At 40.6% G+C, this 20,790-nt stretch overlaps 1 protein-coding gene across 2 annotated transcripts in view; it reads right to left on the bottom strand.

Annotated features, from left to right (window-relative positions):
* The window catches only part of CNTNAP5 (contactin associated protein family member 5), a 284,769-nt gene extending 264,566 nt beyond the window's left edge, over window positions 1-20,203 (bottom strand). For both annotated transcript variants that reach the window (XR_008450459.1, XM_054070363.1), the window contains exon 1: window positions 19,900-20,203. Coding sequence is in view for 1 of the 2 variants with exons in the window: in XM_054070363.1 (XP_053926338.1) it covers window positions 19,900-19,975 (76 nt within the window). In the remaining variant the exon portion in view is untranslated. The remainder of the gene's footprint in view (window positions 1-19,899) is intronic.
* Window positions 20,204-20,790: the final 587 nt, after the last annotated feature.

The following is a 20,790-nucleotide window of genomic DNA, read 5'->3' as shown; positions in this document are numbered from 1 at the left end:
CACTAATTGCGCTGCCACCATTTCATCGGATCAGCTTTCTTTCATCATTGTTTCTGAGCTTGTTATACAACATTTAGCTGAGCTGAACTGCATTTACCATTCATGAGATATTTCTGAGCTGGAGGTGATCATATGATCCAATATCGCTTGGATTTCATTATAGCTGGTTACATGCTATGTTCCCATAGTTTAGTGGTACGTTTAAATTTGGCTTTGAATATCATCATTGGGAGCAATTCGTATGAATAGCACAAATTGCAAGACATGAAAGATAATGTAAAGCAGCAACAGGAATCTCTATGGCAATCACCTGATCAAGCCATCATGCTAAAATGATGCTGACATATCTCCAGTCACTTCGGTGATACAAGGCTGAATCCACTATCTGCAATAAGAAGGCCGAGTCCACTGCTATTAGCAGGCTAAACGGCAGAGGCTCCTAGCATGATGGTACGCATTACACAGATGGTGAAGTAAATGTTAAGATGGGAAAAGGAAAAAATCTGCCTAATGTCCCAGAGTTTTTGAATGGCACATTTCCATCTGAATTGAAATTTTCATTTATATGTTAAAAAAAAAAATGGAAACAGGTTTTGAAGTGAAAAAAACAACAATCAAGTATTTCCTTCCCACTTCTCTATTTCTCTTCCTCAAATGGAAAGACTCATTGTCTTTTTAAAATACTTCAGCTCTGAGAAAATTACAAAGATAAGAAATGAAAGGGGGAAGGGAGAGAAAGCAAGAAAATAAAGACGGTAGAAGAGGAAGCCTAACTGTTTGGCTCTTTGAACTAATAATCAAACTAAATGAGAAGTCTGCTTTTTATTAACAAATCAAACTCATTTCTCAGTAAGAAAACTTTTCATTCAAACTATCAAACCTTTGCATATAAAACACTTTGAGACATGCTTAGCCTCCTGCTCCAGTGGGACTCCGCACACTGCAGAAATAATTATTTCTCTGCAGCTTTTTCTCTGAATACATTCCCTCTTTTAATGGCTTTTGGAGCCCACATGACTATGAATGGATAAAAGGAGACTTAAATATCTCCAGTTACCTCTGAGATGGTTCTCAGCAAGGAGTCACATAAATCCATGTTTTGTCTTCAAATAACATTTAACATTCACACGTGAACTTCATCCTTCTCACTTTTCTGCTGGGATGAATATGCCTCCGAGACCCATTGTGCTGTGGGTAACTTCAGTTCCAGTCATGGACTCTGAAACCAGGACCCATGTTTAGAGTAACATCACCTAGACTCGGAGCTCCATACATGTTATACTAACATCTGTTAATCTCCATCTCTCATCCACCAAGATCCTAAAGTCTTAGTTTGAGTTTGGTACTGAGAACTGGCCAATTGACATAGAAAAATCCACCTTGCTGTTTTCTCCTTTCAAGAAACAGGAAAAAAAACAACATTCATCGCTGACCAAATATTACATTTTTGTGTAAGCCACGGCATTGTCAATCTACTAAGACATATGATATGACGTAGGAGATGAGAAGAGATAAGGTCATATTAGAAATACTACGAAAAGGCATGTTTGAAGGAAGATTCTTTAGTAGGAAAGATTTATGGCTCTACCTTCAAATACTAATTGAAAAGTATTTTCCAGTGCATCCTGTGTCAGTATTTCTCCTGATGACACATATGCACACAAACAACTGGAGGAGATGCTACAATCAAAACCACAAGTGGATTTGTCTTATGAGCAGGTAGAAGTCCAGTGCATCTCCCTGTAGAGAATGCAAGGTAATGAGAACAGGAATGAAAAATTAGATACTGTATAAACCCAGAAAAGCAAGCATAAGAGACACCTGAGGTAGTTGTGGATCATTTCACTTCAGCCCTTTTTTTGCCAACAAGAATGAGCAAAGTGAGCCATGGGATATTTACAACGAACATATAAATGTATAGCACACGAAAGGGCTCCAGGGCAGTGCCTCCAAAGTGCACTGTCAGGGCTCGTGCTTGTTCTTTGGTGTACAGTGTGCCAATGTGTTGGTGTAGGCACATGTATGCTATGAATATTAATGTGAATCTGCTTTGTATTGTATTTTCAGGGATCTGCTATAGTAACTACTTTTGCATCATGCAGGAGGAAAATTATGTGGATTTTTGAACACGATGGTTGAAAGATTTGCATCCATATTTCCTCAACAGTTAACCTTAATTGTATTCTAGGGAATTGCATATTTGTAACCACGCTTCATTAAAAAAAGTACACATTCATCTTTATAAACATGATGCAATATGCTAAATATTTTCTTATAAGTCTTCCTTATAAACAAAAAAGGAGCATATTTTATAAAAGTAGCTAGTTGCATTAAGTACCAAAAGCCATGTTCTCCTATATTGTGAAAATTTCAGTCCTGAATATTCATTTGTCATCATTCCGTTTGCCTCCCACCCCACTCTAAAATAGAACATAAACTGAAATAATAAAAACAGTTTGCAAAATGTGATAGGTTTTGATTCAGATCATTGGAAGAGAAAAGGAACAATAAAAATACTAATTTGATAAACTGAGTACCTTCAATGTTATGTCAAAACATCCCTTGACAAGTCTGCTGTCAGTTAACTGAGTCAGTATTTTCGAGGGGGAAAAATGCAATTAAAGCACTATCAAGCCACTGTTCCTACTTTTGAAAAGTATGCAGGAAGATCCAGCAGAAGCTGGGGCATAGAGCAAGCTGGTAATTTCTTCAAGCGAGACAAGAATTCTCTCCTTTCTACTTAATGATATCATTGTCCAGCTTACTAGCTGCAGTAATTTAAAATCCTCATTACCACATAAGAAAACTAGATAGCTTTCAGAGAGAGGACAAGTCTGTCTGTAGGCAGCATATTTATGCCTTAGATTTAACTGTAAAATCTTCTGAAACATTCTAATCCCATTAATTCAGAATTTAGTATCTGGACCTTTTTTTTTTTTAGATGAGATACTAAATGCCACAAGTCCCATAGAAAGGCTCAGCCTCTGCTTCATAAAGCGTCAGCAGAAGAGATGTAAAGAACCTCTCCAAACCCCAGTGTAGCACATTTTATTCTATTAGCTCTGTACGTGTTTTTAATATTTTTTGAGATGAACATCTGAAAACTGTAACATAATCTATATGTAAAACTAAGTTTATTTGTCAGTATATGTTTGTATATATATGCATACATATACGTGATGTGTAGATAATTACCTGTGCATGTTTATATATGTATACATTTACACCTGTGCACAAGCATAACAGCATTCAAAAGAAATGGGAATTAACTTTGAATGCTGGGGTCTACAATATTTCCAACCTTGTGGCTTGAAGAAGGGACTTCCCAGAGTCAAATAAGCAATAGATACAGAAGAAGGGTGCTAGACTAATGCAGAAAAAGCAGACTCTGCTCTCTTTGAGCTGCTTGTTCAACCTAGACCTAAGCAAACCTGATCTGCATTTTCAGATAAAATTATATATCTTCCTTCTTCTATCAAGGCCTGTTTCTCTTTGTTTGGAAGGTGATTTTCCAAAATCAAGAGTATTACTGGTGGTTTTCATTATTATTATTATATTATTATTTTATTATATTATTAGTATTGGTTATTATATATTAATCAATATGCTATATTATTAATAACAATATATCAAAAGACTCTCAGTTTCCCTTTTCTTGCTGCTTCATGCAGCCTTTCACCATAAACCAATGCTTCCCACCTTAACAACTACGTCTAATAGAAAAGAGGCAGGATTGTATCTATCAGCATGACAGAGCGGTTAAAAACTGTTTAATCTTGAAGAAGTAGTAACAAAATCTGGGCACGAGTTGGACTGCAGAAAGCCAGGGAAATCAGGTGTTAAGCCTGAAGGACATAGGACAGTGATGCTGCAATTAAAAGTAATGAGAATTAGAGAGATTGTGGGAGGAAAAGCAGATCACCGCTTGGTTTCTTTGACTTTGAGACACACATTAGTCATTAGTCAGCGCTGAACAGAATAAGCAAGAGGAAAAAGAGGAAAAAAAAAGAGGTCGGTAATTGCAGTGTGACTGAAGACAAGTTGAAAGCTAGTGAGAGAACCAACTAAATGGTGGCGACAAAGATCAGAGAATATGCATGAAGGTCCTTCTGGATGTAATCTTTCTTCTTAGCAGAAGGAGCAGGAAAGTCTTGAGCAGAGGGCTCAGAAGGTGTAAGGGTAACTAACAATATTCCTTTCTAGGCAACTTCTTTGGCATTCTTAGAATGGGACATAATTGGTACAAAGAGTCTACCTCTCACATCACAGAAAAATGTCTGTACATTAATGTTACGGTGACACAGAGCGAGTTTAAATGTAGCAGATCCCTTTAACTCATCACATTATCTTTTTGGGGGTATTGCAGGACTCAGCAGCCATTATTAAACAAGAAATGACAGAAAGTCACAAATTGGAGAAATTATTGGAAAGGATTGCATGCAAGAGTCAAATTCCTAATGACTCATCTTCAAAAAAAAAATTATGAATGTCTGATTAAGCAGAATATTGAAGCTACTCAATCTTAGGAAAATTATTCCTTCCCCAAATGAAAAAGAGTATAATGAAGGCCATAATGAAATATAAAAATGGAAATGAATGGATTTCATCTGGAAACTGTTTCATTCCACCACCTCATTTTTTGTTTTATTTTAGTAATTGTAAAGAAATGGGTTTCCAGAAAAACAACAACATCTAAAATATTATCCTGCTCCGTACAAAGAACTGAAGTATGCACATATACAAGTTTTCTCCTCAATGTCATATAAAGGTAAACATGCACACAGAAGTCAGCAGAAAAAACTGGACACACCTGTTAAGGATCAAAATTTCAAGTGTTCCATTTATAATAGGAAATTGTGAAGTGAATAGTCAACAGAACTTAGGGGCAGCGTATTTTGAGGATCTGATGTCTCGTCATCAGGGCTGAGTATTCCTTATTTGATTTCAAGGTGAAGAAACCAACATTTAGATGATAGTGTGATAGAGGAAAAAAAACAGTTAAATTCCCCTAAGAGGCGATGAAGAGGGAGAATTTATTTTCATTAGCTCTACACACTTTTCAATATTCAGTGTCTATTAGGAGGTATAAATACTTTTCTTCCAGCTGAAGCATTCAGGCTTCTGATACTGTTTACTGGAACGTTTGACTTTAGTGAGCATACAGAGTACTCATTTCAGTTTACCACTGCTTAAGTGTGCTATCGCTTTTCTAAACAATATGGTAAAAATTAAATCCTCTGGACTCAAGTGAAACATGTTTAAACTGTAAAACCTTGCCTCAATAGTCCTAATGAGATTCTGCAGCGATTTGCTTTTCAAACTACAAAGGCAGGTATTTAAATGTTAAATAAACAGACCGTCAGGCACAGAAACATAATGTGACCTGAAAAATGCATTTAATTTCCCTAAAGATTCTTAGAAACAGCACTAGAAGCACTTTCTCACTTTTCTTTTATCAAAACTCACCATCAGCCTTAGAAAACTATTCAGCCATTTCTAGAAGACATCCATCTGAGACAAGTACTTTACTGACCTGTAAAATACCAGTGTTCTTCTGTATTCAGAGAAGTCTTTTCTATCACCTTACTTATTTAACACACAGTTGATTCTACCAGCATTTCAATATTTGAAAGACTCATTTTTTAATCTAGCTGAAATGATACCACAACACCTAAGCAGCTTGATGTTGCAGCCTGCCAGATCTCAGGTCTTTGACAAGTTGGTGTAATTGAAATTGTTCTACCTGGGAAAAAGAAATAAAAGGACAAAGCTGGGTAAGAGCAGAAGGGAAGAGCAGCCATTGCTGACTCAATTTATGTCAGGATGAGGAAAACTGAAAACAATAGCTAGTGCAGATAGGAAGGTCTAAACTCATGAAGGAGATTGTCCCATTTCTTTACTGCTTATACCTCAACCTGCTCCAACAGCAGCTGCCAATTTTCCAAAGTTCTGGCAGAGATAAAATAGACATGACTTATTCTGAATTCCCCTTGAATCTATTTTTAGTTAAATCTTTCCTTTCCCCCAGAGAAACTTAATCAAAAAAACAGCCCATCAAATTACTGACTTAACATAGGCAGATTCACCCTAAGCCTCATTCATTTGCATAGCTGATGGCTGTTTCACTTCGGCTTGATCTTCTTGGTCACTTCAGTGAATGAAATGAGGCTACGCATTGTGTGCCGTTTTTTCGTAATACTTAAGAGTATATACAAGCGTAAGATTTACTTGCTTGTGTATGTAAGAATATTAAAGGAAGCAGTTTTGAATCACTCTGACAAAGCTGTCATGAAGCAGGACCATCATGTGGTTGCATTTGACTTTAAACAAACCTGTACTAGCCTCAGACTTTCTCTTTGGTACTCTGCTTAATACAAGAAGAGCCTCAATGAAATAAATGGACTTATTCATTAATGAAGTGCTTTGGAGCATTATGAATGACTCCCACCTTCCCTCATATGCTGTAAGGTGTGTAAGGACATGAGAAGAGGAGGTTTTTCCATCACCTCTATTTTCTAGTTGAAATACCGGAACACATAGGTCACAGATATCTAAGAAGAATTAAACTTTGCTACCTTCAATGTCAGCTTAGTGAGTTTCCTATATTTTAGTTAAGGGGTATTAAAAAAAAAACATTTTCATTCTTTAGGGTTGGAGGATTGCTTTACTAGTCCAAGATCAGTACAGTCTGGCTGTTCTCATCAAAATAGCTATTTCCTCAAAGACATCAAAGAATACCACCAGTTAGTGACATACAAATATGCTGAAGAAGCAGAAGATGCAGTCCTAGAGCAGAGGACTCTACTGTTATCATCACTGGTGTGAAGTGATCTTCTTACTAGGATGAAGACTTTGTGCTTCACACTCACTAACACAGAAAATCCATTCCTGTCCTGAAGGAGTCTAAATCAATTACTCTTCTCTGTGCATCTTGTGGAAGAGAAGAACAGGCATTTCCAGCTGTGAAGCATTTTTCTCCCTGCCTGAACACTGAATTAAGTGCCTGTCTTGGTATTTGCAAAGCTTAGCTTGAACATGACTTTATAGATTTGCTCTAAATTTGCTCTAAATTTCCTCTAAGCTAAGAGTATAGTTTTCCTTCTTTACTTAAGAAGTAAAAGGGAACAACCCTTCTATTGTGCAGGTCTTTTGGCCATCTCAGGATGGTACTTCATAGTCATATTTAACTGGTTATTATTCTTTAACTTAACATGAATGCATGATATCCACCACACAGTTTCAGTTTAGCACCAGTGCAGGCAACTCAATGCAAACTTACATTCTCTTGCAGGGAGATGCAAGTTAGCTCGACCCATATAGAAATGACTGGAAGGGCATAGTGCTTAAAAAAGAAAATTAAAAAAATTAGGTTTACCTGGCTCACAGCCAACCAGCCCATAGTTGTCATACTGAAGACGGCATAATTTTAGATTTATACAAGGATCCTAAATTTGCTGCATACAGATCCCTGTGGAAGTCACTAGGGAGAGCCAGCATAATCACAATGTTTTAAAAGCTTCATTATTTGTTGATGCAGTCAGTACTTTTAAAAGAAATGTGCTAACAGCATTATTGCTTAATTTAAGTTGCTGCCCGGCACAAAAGCCTCTTTCTTCAGCTTCTGTTATTAGCTGTAAGCCTGTATATACTTGGAGAGAGGAACATTTAGCCCTAATGAGATAAACCAGCTAAACTAAAGCTCAAAGCAATTAAACATGTCACCTAATGATGCAGGAAAACTTTCAAAAAGTCAAGCATGAAACCCAGGCTTTTCAAATCTTAAGATGTTGCCTCTCCCCTAACACCCACACTTTCATCTTAACATTTAGGAGTTTTATGTTAATTTTCATACGCTACATTTTTCAGTACAGCAGAAAACCAGATAATTGCACTTGTAATTGTGGTGTTCCCTTGTAAAGCCTGTCAGGTGTTAGAATACTGACCCCAGTGCCTGTGCTAATTAGGTGAAGCTGCAAAAAACAAGCATTAAAAATTGGAAGGAAGGAAGGAAGGAAGGAAGGAAGGAAGGAAGGAAGGAAGGAAGGGAGGGAGGGAGGGAGGGAGGGAGGGAGGAAGGAAGGAAGGAAGGAAGGAAGGAAGGAAGGAAGGAAGGAAGGAAGGAAGGAAGGAAGGAAGGAAGGAAGGAAGGAAAGAAAGAAAGAAAGAAAGAAAGAAAGAAAGAAAGAAAGAAAGAAAGAAAGAAAGAAAGAAAGAAAGAAAGAAAGAAAGAAAACCTGTTCTGTTATAGCTCTGAATCACTATCTGCTTGTAATCATAGAAAGGCTGTCAAATCAGGACTTCCCTTATTCAATTCACACTACTCATTGATGTCCAGACTCAAAGACAGAATTCGTGGAGACTGGATCAAGCCTATCAGAGCAAGTGAAATAACATGCATTTGCCGTGATATGGGATGAGTCATGAAGAGGTTGATACCTCTCTCCATAAGCAAAAGCAGGAAATGACTTATGATGTAGTAAGCAGATCTTTGTTTCTATCTATTCTGCTGAGATCTCAAAAAAGTAAGCCACCTCTTCCATATCGGTTGACCTGGCCCAGCGAGCCAACTGCAGCTCTTGAGCAAGAGTACAGATGAAAAGCACATCTCCATTGCTTGTCTGAAAAACAGTTCAGGCTTTTACAGATACTCACTGATGAATGTGGGTGTGTAAAGGAGATTGTAATCCAAACTCGTAATGATGCAGTAAATAGACTACTTTGACTCATGTGCAGCCTCTCTGGAGGAGGCTCCAGGGAACAGTAATAGCTACCAGATGCAAGTTTCAAAAAGAGAAGAGTTTATAATTTGCAAACAAATCTAATATTATAGTTAAAATGTCTAATGTTAGTCATTTTAGGGAAATTTGGAACTCAGCAACGACTCACAATACCAGTTTTCAGCCTGATTCAGTTCATCCTTTCCTCGCCGTAATACCTGGTTTCAGCCTATAAGGTTCACATGAATGGCAGAGCCAAACTCTTAAATTCTTTGGTGGCTTTCCTAGAGCATAGAAACCATAAAGTAGCTCTCCATCAGGAAACTGGGCCAGAAGAGGAAATGGCTCATTTATTCATAGCAGAGATATAGGGATAAGGAAAACTGTGGAATTTATTTTTTTTTTAAATTTATCTATGCAGACATTTGTACATTTTCATGAGCAACATCATGTACCTAATTTTACTAACAAAAAAGCTAGCTATATATTTTCTTGGCTGGAAAAGAAGCTTTCAGCTGTCCACCCAAGAGTACTGGCAATATGAGCTCATACCTGCCTGGAAGACAGACAACCACGAGTACCCTTGGACTGTCAGCAATTCAGAGCATCTAAATGTTTTCTATAATGCTTGTTAAAAAAAAAAAAAAATCACAATGTAATTCTGCATGTTATAGTGCCTCAGATTCACTTAAACTCAACAGACGAGGGAAACAGAACGACTGTTGGTAAAAAAACAAAGAAGAATGCAAAAGAGTATAGAACTTTAACTTATTATATTGTCAATAACTTGGATACGAGGTTGGCATAGAATATAACATAAGAGCACGCCACTGCGCTCTCATACAATGTACTCAAAAAGAACAGAAACCATCAGGAAAATGAACAGTTCTTCAAACTGACAGGTGCAAACACATCTCATAAGGCAAAATTGCCAGACAGGTTTTAAGGAGAATGAACTTCACAGGAAAACAATAATAAGGATTTACACACTGCTTGAACAGACTTCTGAAGAAAAGATGATCTGATATTCAAGTTCAAGTCATTCCCTTCATTTTAGGAAGTTTAGACCAGGTCCTAGATGAACTGAGTCTGCACAAGAGTTCAGTGAGTAACTGTCCAGGAGTAATGAGGAGTAATATTACTTATGAGCTCTGCATTAAAAGGCAGAGCTGGGGAAAGGGAATGTCATAATCTATAAATATTTGAATGCTGTAAGCTACATCTGATTGAAATTCATCAAATTTTCATTTTCTTTTCCAAACAAACAGTCTGTGAAAAATGCCATAGCTGTTTAATTTTGCTAGGGATTGCTGAAGGAGATTCTTCCTCTAAAATTAAAATGCAAATTATTTTGATACAAAATTAAAAAATAATAAAACAACACAGACCAAGGCCTCTGAATTTTTCAGGGAAGGTAAGGAGAAATGCAGCACTGCAGCAGTGCTGTTTTTTCTGAGCAAGCCTGCTCTTCTCTCTTCTCTTCACTGCTCTGTTTTGTGTCTACATAAGTAGTTGCACCAAGAGTATAGCTGAAAGCACCCACCTAGAATCCAATACATTTAAGTTCATATTCTGCTTTTTCGGAGACTTCCTAAGTAGCTTTACAAAAAACACTTAAGCTCTGCTGAAGCACCAGCCTTTGTAGAAGCATAGATATTCCCCGTCCTGCTGACATGACTGTCCAGAAGCAGACAGGCAGATGTCACAGAATCACAAAATCACAAGGTTGGAAAGGACCCATTGGATCATCGAGTCCAACCATTCCTAACACTCCCTAAATCATGTCCCTCAGCACTTCATCCACCCGTTCCTTAAACACCTCCAGGGAAGGCGACTCGACCACCTCCCTGGGCAGCCTGTTCCAGTGCTCAATGACTCTTTCTGTGAAGAATTCTTTTCTGATATCCAACCTGAACCTCCCCTGACGGAGCTTCAGGTCATTCCCTCTTGTCCTGTCCCCTGTCACTTGGGAGAAGAGGCCAGCTCCCTCCTCTCCACAACCTCCTTTTAGGTAGTTGTAGAGAGTAATAAGGTCTCCCCTCAGCCTCCTCTTCTTCAGGCTAAACAACCCCACTTCTCTCAGCCGCTCCTCATAAGACTTGTTCTCCAGCCCCTTCACCAGCTTCGTTGCTCTTCTCTGGACACGCTCCAGAGCCTCAACATCCTTCTTGTGGTGAGGGGTCCAGAACTGAACACAGTATTCGAGGTGCGGTCTCACCAGTGCTGACTACAGAGGGAGAATCACCTCCCTGGACCTGCTGGTGACCCCATTTCTGATACAAGCCAAGATTCCATTGGCCTTCTTGGCCACCTGGGCACACTGCTGGCTCATGTTCAGTCGGCTGTCAACCAGCACCCCCAGGTCCTTCTCTTCCGTGCAGCAAGAATCTTGTCCACCAAGATTATCTGAGTATGGAGCACTGACTAGGAAAGGTTCACTGTGGGCATCTTCACAGACACATAGAGACCATGGGAAGACCATGAACCCTATAGCTACTAAAAATCCACTATCGTTATGCACGGAGGTAGTTTCCCCAGTATTATTTAGAATAGCAGGTGCGCCACAAGTGCCCCAAGGGCAGCTTTAGAGAACCATATCTGTGAACAGGAGGTCCCTCTCCATTTTGCTTGCTATTTCTGTTGGGTTTAGCTTAGCCTCTGCACTGCGGAGAATGAGTGCTCCTTAGCTCGTTATCCTGTGGGGCAGGCATTTCTCATCATCTATTAAATATTTAGACCTTCATATAGCAAGTAATGCTGCTAACTTGTTTGACTTAAATTATACCCCACTGGCAAATCAAATTAAAGAAGATTTGAGTAAATCTACCTTTTAAAACAAAAGCTGATTTTCTCTGTGTTCAGCCATTTGTGGGATTAACTTTTTTAATGGGTTCTTATGTGCAGAGTGTTTTTGTTTTCATGGATACTAGAAGTGGATGAATTATTCATCCAGGGAGGGGGAATCTACAACATGCATTTCTATAGCATTTTTAGTCCCTTTTGTCCTATTCATAAATCAGTCCCGATTACTACAAATGAATGTATTACTCCTAACGGTTCACTGATGACTCACTTGGACCGCTAATTCAGACCTCCTCAATGAATGCATTAGGAGGCTGCCATGGAAATGGAAAACTCAGCAAAGACGTGACCTCCCTTCTGTCCCTACAAAGAACAGGCTCCGTCTCCTGCTCCATTCCTTATGCATAATTCTGCAGACACACTGGACATTCTCCAGTAAAAAAAATGCCATTTCCCCTCCTATTCCAGTGATAAATATGCATGGAGGGAAGGAAGAAAACGGTCTTATTAATGCTCAGCAGGTTGTTTTTATGACCTAGAAGGAGGACAGAGAGCAATGGCACACAGCACCTACATTAGAAGTGAAGGCAATTTAGGCCCAAACATACAGAGACATCTCTGTACTAATATGGGAATGACTACAGCTATGTCACTGGTGACATAGATCACAAGGTATTTGTCTCTGTTCCTGGACTGCTGACAAGCTGTCATCAGTGAAGAACCATTGTCATTGAGGAACAATGCCTCACCATTTAGAGCAGAAGTAAATGGAACTTGCCAATTCTTACCCAGGCAGTATAGCATTTATCAACAACTTATTGCCCAGCTGGGAACAAAGAGAGGATTCTACCCATTTGAAAATTATTATTGTTATTTACTACTGTATTGGCAACACAATGCACTGAATAGTTTTAGAAGAAAAATTTATGCTCCAGAATTCCTACGGGCCAACACGCAATCCTTCTCAATACACACAATAAAACAGAGAATGAAAACGCATTTATTTCCTTTCCAGTCCAATTCCTACTGTGTCACAATGGTTAGTATTGAATACTATTCTGTTTCATGCATTGGAGCTCTATGCTAAACTCTAATTACCAATGTCAAAAGCGAAGCACTTCCCAGAATGATACCATAGTTATTCTTTCCGGTCCACTACTGTGGGTGTTGCAGAATATCTTTTGAATATTTCTGGGTAGCAAGCTAAAAGGATTGCAGTGTGCCCCACTGCAACTCTATGCTCTTTTATCCCATAAAGATCACACAGATCCCATGCAATTAACAGCATGGAAAGCAGTGCATTAATATCAGCCACGAAAACCTTTTATAGTCTAGAATGGCACTGAATGATCAATTACAAAGTTAGCTTTTTCTTGGTATTGCTCTAATGTATCCATATAGCAGTGATGCTTGTTAAAAATACCCTTTAACCTCAAATTTAGAGTCGTGTTATCCAGCATGAAAACACTGTTGTCATATTATAAGCTAATCACTGGTGTAATGTGTCTGATGCTCACTAGGACAGGAGGGAATCAGAGAAACTCTTCCCAGCAAACCTCCAGCACCTACATCCAACTTGTAGATAAGCCAGCCTCCTACGGTCAAGCATCTATACTTCCTCAGCCCAAGAGAAGCATGCCAACATAATCCTGGAGCCAAAACAACCTCCATGTCTTCAATCACAGTGATTTTGATGAATATTACTTTGAATTTAATCGTTTAAGTAAATGCCATTCATGACAAAACAAATTGGGCTGCTGTTATCCAAAGCCAGTTTCAACTAAACTCAAACAGAGGGAAAAGTCTAGAAGTTCACTTAAAAAAACATTTGTACCCTGGTTCACTGGAAACTTTCTCTCCATTTGCAACACGCTGCCATACAGGGATCTGATGCCAAGCCTGACACTTCTCTACAATTTAGCATGTGCATAGGATGAGGGCAAAAGTTATGCTGATACGCTGCCACTGATACATAAGGAGACTGAGGCATTAGTGCCATTTCTGCCATGTAATCGTTTCTTGACGTGTAATCGTTTCTTTCTAACACTAAAACCTTATTCTCAACCAGGGAACAGTCTCCAAATACGTGTACTCTTTTTCAGACTCTGTATAACAAGCATCTCTCTTCCAAAATTGGTTCCAGACAACTTCTTTCATGGAAGAACAAAAACTTTCTATCACAAATGTCCACAAAGTCATCGCATGCAGTTGCCCTGTCTGTAGCACACTTCTGCTGTTCAGAGTTATTCGGTGTCTGTACAGGTTGAAACTCTGCGGTTGCACAAGAAACAGAGGTTAAGCAGTGTTGAGGTCTTTATTACAGTTGACAAACACCAGGTACAATAAAAAGCTACCATGACCTAGAAGGCCATTTTCTCTCTCTGAGCTCTGTATCTTAAGTTACAGTATTACAACAGTACATCCAAAATATCAACTCTGCAAGCTTTTAATTTACAGGTTACAAAGTACAATAATAATTGAACCAAACAATATTCTAATGGCCATTTAGTATTGTAAATCGGAAGTTTCACAGAGACTTCCACTGCTTCATTCAGAACCTTCGTTGATAACCTCTGAGCACAAAGCAGGAAATGGACCAGGTTACCCGAGTTCCAACATACATATGTGAGAATATAGAGAAAGAGCTAGTAACATGCAGAGGCAAAACCCAGCCAGAAAAATGAGGTTTCTTCTCCTGGAATACAGATCAGGCAAGACCCTTCATGACATTTACAAATGGTTCCATGTTCTCTCTTGTACTAATTTGCTTTTCTTTATTTTTGCAGCAAATACTAGCTAAAATCTGAAATATTTTCTGCGCATCTATTTAGAAAGGCAGTTAGATCATCACATTATGAACTACCAATTTTTTTTAACTGCTTAATAGAGCAGATAATTAAAAATAAATAATTCAATGTTTTGGCATCTCTTTTTTCTACTAGATTCTATACTGTATTTTTTTCATCATTTAAAACATCATCGGTTGCACAGATCCAGTGAACAGATGGAATTATCAGCCCACAAGAATCTGCACAGGGCAATTAGAAAATTCAGAGAGAAGTTTAATATAAGGAAATTAATTATCAATTATATCAGTCCAGCACTGTGTACAACAGAATTTCTTGTTTTCCTCTGACTCTACAGAGACCTGCTAATAGGTCTACTGATGCTTCCTGCTTTACAAAGCAATGCATTCAAAGCCTCCAAAAACTGCTTGAAATTTTAAACCTTTATTACATCAGGTTTTACTATTCTCTTCCTTTCTTTCTTGTTAAAGGAGTTTAGTTAAGACTGAAAATAAATTAAAATCAGTTCATGTCTTTTAAATACACTTTACCGACAGCAGAAAGGAATACTCATGCAGATCTACCTCTTCTTTTAACTTTAGCACCTTCCTTTCTGCTTGGGCTCAGAGAAGGTGAGAACCATAACCTACACACATGATGCAAACGTAGCCCTGGTATGAGTAAGACAGCAGCAGTCTGAAAAAGTGAATGCTACAGCACCAGAATATCTTTTCCCTAATTCTGGGGGTGGAAAAAAAAAAAAAACAAAAAAAAAACCAAGCAGAGTCCTTTATTTAAAAAAAAAAAAAACAGCAGAAAGAAAAGAAAAAGCAAAGCACAGCAGGTTACCTGGTGCCCTGTAGAGACAGCTCAGTCCCTTGAACACTTGGTAGGACTCTGGAGGACTTGGTAAGCTAAGGGAAAGCACACATGTATAGGGAGCCTCTGTCATATGGAATGCTGGCAGATGTACCTGCAGTTCTGCGTTTCTCCTGTTCGCATCTCTCCCAGAGCAAAGAGGGGTAAAACAGTAATTTCAGTTTGCCAAGTAAGCTGAAACACATCACATCTATAGAAAATGTATTTTGAGGACTAAAAATAAATAAAAGCCATCCCACACTTCTACTGCCTTCGGATTCTTATTCATTTCAGTATTCAGCTGTCCCAACTCCACTTGCTTCAAATAGCAGCAGAGAAAGGGGGGGAGGGAGAGAGGAAACAGGGAGTAGTCCATGGATTTAGAAATGATTATATATAGCAGTGCAAATATGAATATGATCTAACAGAGTACAGGACATGGTCGCACCGTATGGGGTCAACGCAATTGACCCCAAAGGACTTGTTTTAAATACGTAAATGTATAATCAATGTGAAAATCTATCTCCAAGGCTGCTTATGATACACAGCCTCAGTTTCCTATTAGTAAAAGAATTATTATAATGATTAAAAAAACATTCACTGGTCCTACACTCATTGAGGTGCTGGCAGAAGCCTGTGCTTTTCCATGTGCCAGAAGAGCTTCACAAGTGTGTTGTTCTACCCAGAATCACCATATTTCCCACTTGACGTCTATACTTTGTACAAATGTACCAGCACATTTGAAAACAATTTGTTCTTGCTGTTAATTTATGTGAAAAAATACTGCAGCACTTGCATGACATTAAGAACATAAAAAGAAATATTGTCCAAGCAGACAATGTATTTGATGCTGAGATGATAATAACCCTGGATAGATTCCTGTGGGCTGGCAAATCCATCTGCCAAGTGGATGAAGAATCCAAAGACCATTGTAGTCCATGGAAAGACCATCTTTAAGACTGACTCAAAGCCATGGAGTGCTAGTAGAGTAAAACCGATTGAATATTAAGTAATGACAGACATGCAAGAGAGGCACTGATCAGCAGTGGGTCCCTTGGACTTTGCTGTGGCAGGAACTTCATTCAGAGTCTTTCAGGAAATCTCATTCTTCTGTATGGTTTCTTTATTGCAGCATCTGAAGGCATGAAAAAGCTAACATTTGGATATGTTTCTCTCCCTGTATGGAGCTAAGAGGAAGAAAGCATGCCTGACTACTAGTCTCTTGCGAAGAATATTTAAGTACTGGAGCCAGAGGAAAAGCAAGAGATCTACTTTACTCAGCCTGCAAGCAAGTGAGCCACAGACTGAGATCAGATGATCGATACTCTACCTATTTCAGCAGATCTCTTGAAAAAATTAACATTTCTGACCACAGAGTAGAAGGGTTACTGTTTAACAGAACCTCTTGCCTTTAGCATTCTTGACCTGACAGGTCTCATTCGTGCTGTTACAAATCCCAAGTACATCTACTGGTCTTGATGGCCTCAAGTATCCAGAGTTAAATTTTCTTTGCAAGTTTTGACTTACACTGACTCCTGCACAGGTACCATCAATCTAAATCCCAGTACAGGAAGACTAACATCACGGTGAACACTTTTGTTGCCCAAAAAGAAAAGAAAAAAAGTCTCCCTGTCTAAGAAAATACATGTTATTTTTCTATATAAAATAGATAGAATTAAGCACATACTACCTGCCTTTTAACTAAATAGAGTTATTAAAGTCAGTTTCCTCTAATGCTACATCTAAACCTACTGCAGAGTGGTGAACCATACATTGGTCATATATTTCAACAAGAAATTCAATAGGAGATCTGATTCTAAGACAAAATGTATTTCTTTAGATTCAACTGGCAGTCATGACCAGGTTTAACTGAAAAATTTTAGTCTCATGATCAGGTAATAAGTGCTAGTGAACTGGGATAATAAATACTAGTGACTCTGTGGGAGGAAAAGGAGGCTGTGTTCAGGAACAGAAACATGTAATCATTCTGAAAATAACTTCTACAATGGGAGTTAGAAGGTGCCACTTCTCCAGAAGGTGTTTTAATCTGCTACATCCTTCTGGACATGAGAGGAAAGTCAATCAATGAAGAAATTACTGGGGGGTGGTGATAGAATGTGTAAACTAACAATAGGAACAATTTCTAGGATACACAACATAAAATCAGGTGGAAGACCACTAACCAGAAGCACTGAGTCAATACTTTTCCTCAACTGCAGACTAGGTCTGAACGGCTATGTCAAAAAAGTGGGGGAAAAAAACCCAAACTTCATTTCTCCTTTCATAATTTCACTATTTCCCCCTACTTCCAGCTTTGAAAATTAAAAAGAAGATTGCATTCAACAACTGGAAATCTAGACTTACCAAAGCTACTAAAAGTTTTGAGATCACAGAATATGCTACTAAAGGGCAACTAATTTGTTATACAGTGAGCAAGACTTTGTATTTTCTCGTGTATCTGATTACTTAGAAGTTTCAGTTCCCCCAGATATCACCTGCAGCCCATTTTCAATGTTATGTACATGACTATTTATTAATTTTCTAGTAATTAGTATCCTGGGGAGAAATCCTATTGTAACTCTAGTTACCTAATGTAATAAATTATTGCAAAAAGCCAAGTGGGAAGAATTTCTTATATTTTATTAGCATTGAGTAATTTTGATTTTTCTAATGATGTCTACTGACCCCTAGCCTGTAGCTGTGCTTCAAAGCTGTCCTTGTTTAATTAAAAACTATTACCAAAGAGGAAATTATAATCAAAGATCTCAGCGGTAGGGAAGACTTTTACTTATATATTTGGGATTTTTACTTCACAGAAACTAAATACATGAGGAGAAAAAAATTTAAGAGTTTCCTACTTTAGAAGGAAAGAAAACCACATTACATTGATGTTGAGTTAAATGCTAGGAAGAACGCACTCTTCCACCCAGAAGCAAATTTATTTTCCACTGTAAATATTGTCCCCAGATCTGTTCTTGTTTGCAAAACCTGCCAGAAACAAGCCTGTTAAAGCCACTGCAAATCTACCAGTGCGAGCATCTGAGCACAAGTCCTTTGGCCAAAGCATTCAACTTGGGGAAGGCTTAGAAGCAATACTTTTCCATTTGCACTTTGGCTTCAAATAGAAGGATCTCAGCTCCTGACAATGGCCTGTGCTGAAGGTTCCCATCTGTGGAATTTGGCAACTCCTCCTTTTGGGAAGTTTACTGGGTATCTGGGAGCTCAGTAATAGTTAAATGCAATGGCACTTTTCGTGTAGCTATTTAAATATACTTCAGGGTACTACTTATGGGCACATAACACTCAATATTTTGGCCCATATTTAAGCTTTCTTAGTGCAAAACTGTGGAAGCGAGCACAGCTTCCCCGAGCACCAAGATACAGAGATGATTTATCTAAGACATTGATGAATTTTCATACTGGATGCAATTACTGCGGTCCGTGCACGCACACAAATATCTTCACATACAAATCTAACGAGGTTTCTAGGGAACTTGTAGCTATTACAGATTCACAATCTCTTTCACTCAGCTCCTGGGAAAGCACTTACAGCTGATTCCATGCTAATTCATCGCTCAATGAATAAGTAAAATCTGTACAGTATAATAAAACCATTGATCATTACACTTTAAAAAGATTGACTCCTAAATATTTAGGAAGCAGTGTGTATTCAACGGAAATGTTTATTGGCACCAGGAAATTAAACTGTCACCCGTGAAATAGTAAAACTCATTAATGCAGAGTTTCTTTTTAAGTGTTAGGAATTAAGTTTACGACTGTATCCGTAACGGCGAGCCTCTGCCTTAAATCGCCTGCCATTTAGTATTCGAGAACGTTATTAAAACGTATTAACCGTAATTTAATTGACTGGAAATTAAAAAGGAAGGGGGGGGGGGTAGGGAGGAAAAGAGCGCTGTCACCGCAGCGCTCGTTGGGGCGCAATTAGCGGCGCGGGAGGCGGCGCCCCTCGCACCTCAGCCCGGGCACGGACGGGCGGGTGCCCCGCGCCGCCGGCGGCACAACAGCGCCCTCTAGCGCCCGCCGCGCCGCGCCCCGCGGGGTCCCGCTCCGCATCTCCGCCCCGCGCCTCGCTTCCGCGGCCCCGGCTGCACCAAGCTGTGAAGGCGCGGGAGGCTCCTGCCTGCGCGGACAGACCCCGTACGGTCAGCGGCAATACGTGAGAAACTTACTGAAGGGATGGTGGAGGATGAGGGCGCAAACAGCTGTTTCCCATACGGGGTGCTGCGAGCGCGCCCGTGGGAACCGACGGCAGCCGCGGTGCCGGGATGCAGGAGAGCATCCCCGGTGTCACCAGCGCCGCTCCGCCGGGATGGAGCGAAGGTCTGGGCGCACAAGCCCGGCATCCCTGACTCGTGCGGGAAGGACCGACCCCTTCCAGCCGGGAGACAGATGCGCACAGCTCCGGGGAGCGGCGGCGATACCGGCCACCGAAGAACGCAGCCGGGGGAAGGAGGGAAAACCGCGACGGAAAACCGGCGAGGGGCTGGTTGCAGGCTCTAGCGGCTCCCGTTCACACCGGCAGGACAGCGGCGAGCAATACTTCCACCTGGCCGCAACTTTGCGTTTCTAAGCCCTATCAGCAGAGGGGAGGCGGGCGAACTTTCTTGGAGGTCATGTTGATGTAGCCCCCCTTTTCAGGGAGTTTTTTTTCCCCCTATCTCTTCCTCCCCCCTCCGCCCCAACGCCGGGCAACTCCTTGAGCTCCCGGTACTCACAATTTGTGGCAGTTAATCCCAGGTGCCAAAAACTGAAGAGCAGCAGAGCGAAGCCCCCGAGCGCTCGGGAATCCATGCTGAGCCCCGGCGGGGGATGCCAGCCGCCCGCCCGTCTCCCCGGGTCCCGGTCTCCGAGCGCCTCTCAGCCTCCGTGCGCTCGCTCTTCCTCCGCTCATTTACTCCGTCCAGCATCCAGGGGGGAGCCGGAGCCGGGAGCGGCCGAGGGACCCTTCCTCGGCGGCCCTTGAGGCGGCAGCGCCCGAGCCCAGCCCGCTCCCACGGCTGCTGCCGCGGCGATTCACCTCCCGAGCGGCGGCGGGGAAGCGGCTGCCGGGCGCTGGGCACCTCCTTATAGGCGAGAGCCGCGCTGCACTCCACCTCCTCCCAGCCCCCTGGAAGTCACTCCTCCTCGCTTTCCAGGGAGGATCCTTATTGCAATCTTCACGCGTTGTTGATAAGCATCAGAGTCACGGAATAAATCAGAAGCCTGGAGGAAAAATAAGGGAAAAAAAAATAAATACAAAATCTTCCTTTTATTATTTTTTTTGTCTTATTTTCCTTCTTCCCCCCCTTCTCCGCCCCCTTTCCTCTTCTTTTGGGTACCACTGCGGCTGGAACATTTTAAAGAGCCCCCGGCTGGGTTGTTTGTTTGCTTATAAATCTGTATGTTACAGACGCTGCATAGAATACCCAGGTGTGCCCCGGCACGGACAGCCCCATGAGCCCAGCGCAGTGCCGGGGCTCAGCCTCGCCCCGGGCAGCTCCGCTCCTGCGGCGGCTGGTCCAGAGCCCCCCAGCCTCACCCTCCCCGCGGGGGCTCTCCTCGGGGCCCGCAGCAAGACGGGGCTGCGGAGACTGACCCGCACCCGAGGGCTGCGACCGCCTCCCGGC

Source organism: Cuculus canorus, chromosome 6, assembly GCF_017976375.1.
Source record: "Cuculus canorus isolate bCucCan1 chromosome 6, bCucCan1.pri, whole genome shotgun sequence".
NCBI lineage: Eukaryota > Metazoa > Chordata > Aves > Cuculiformes > Cuculidae > Cuculus > Cuculus canorus.
This window is presented reverse-complemented; position numbering and strand designations above follow the sequence as displayed.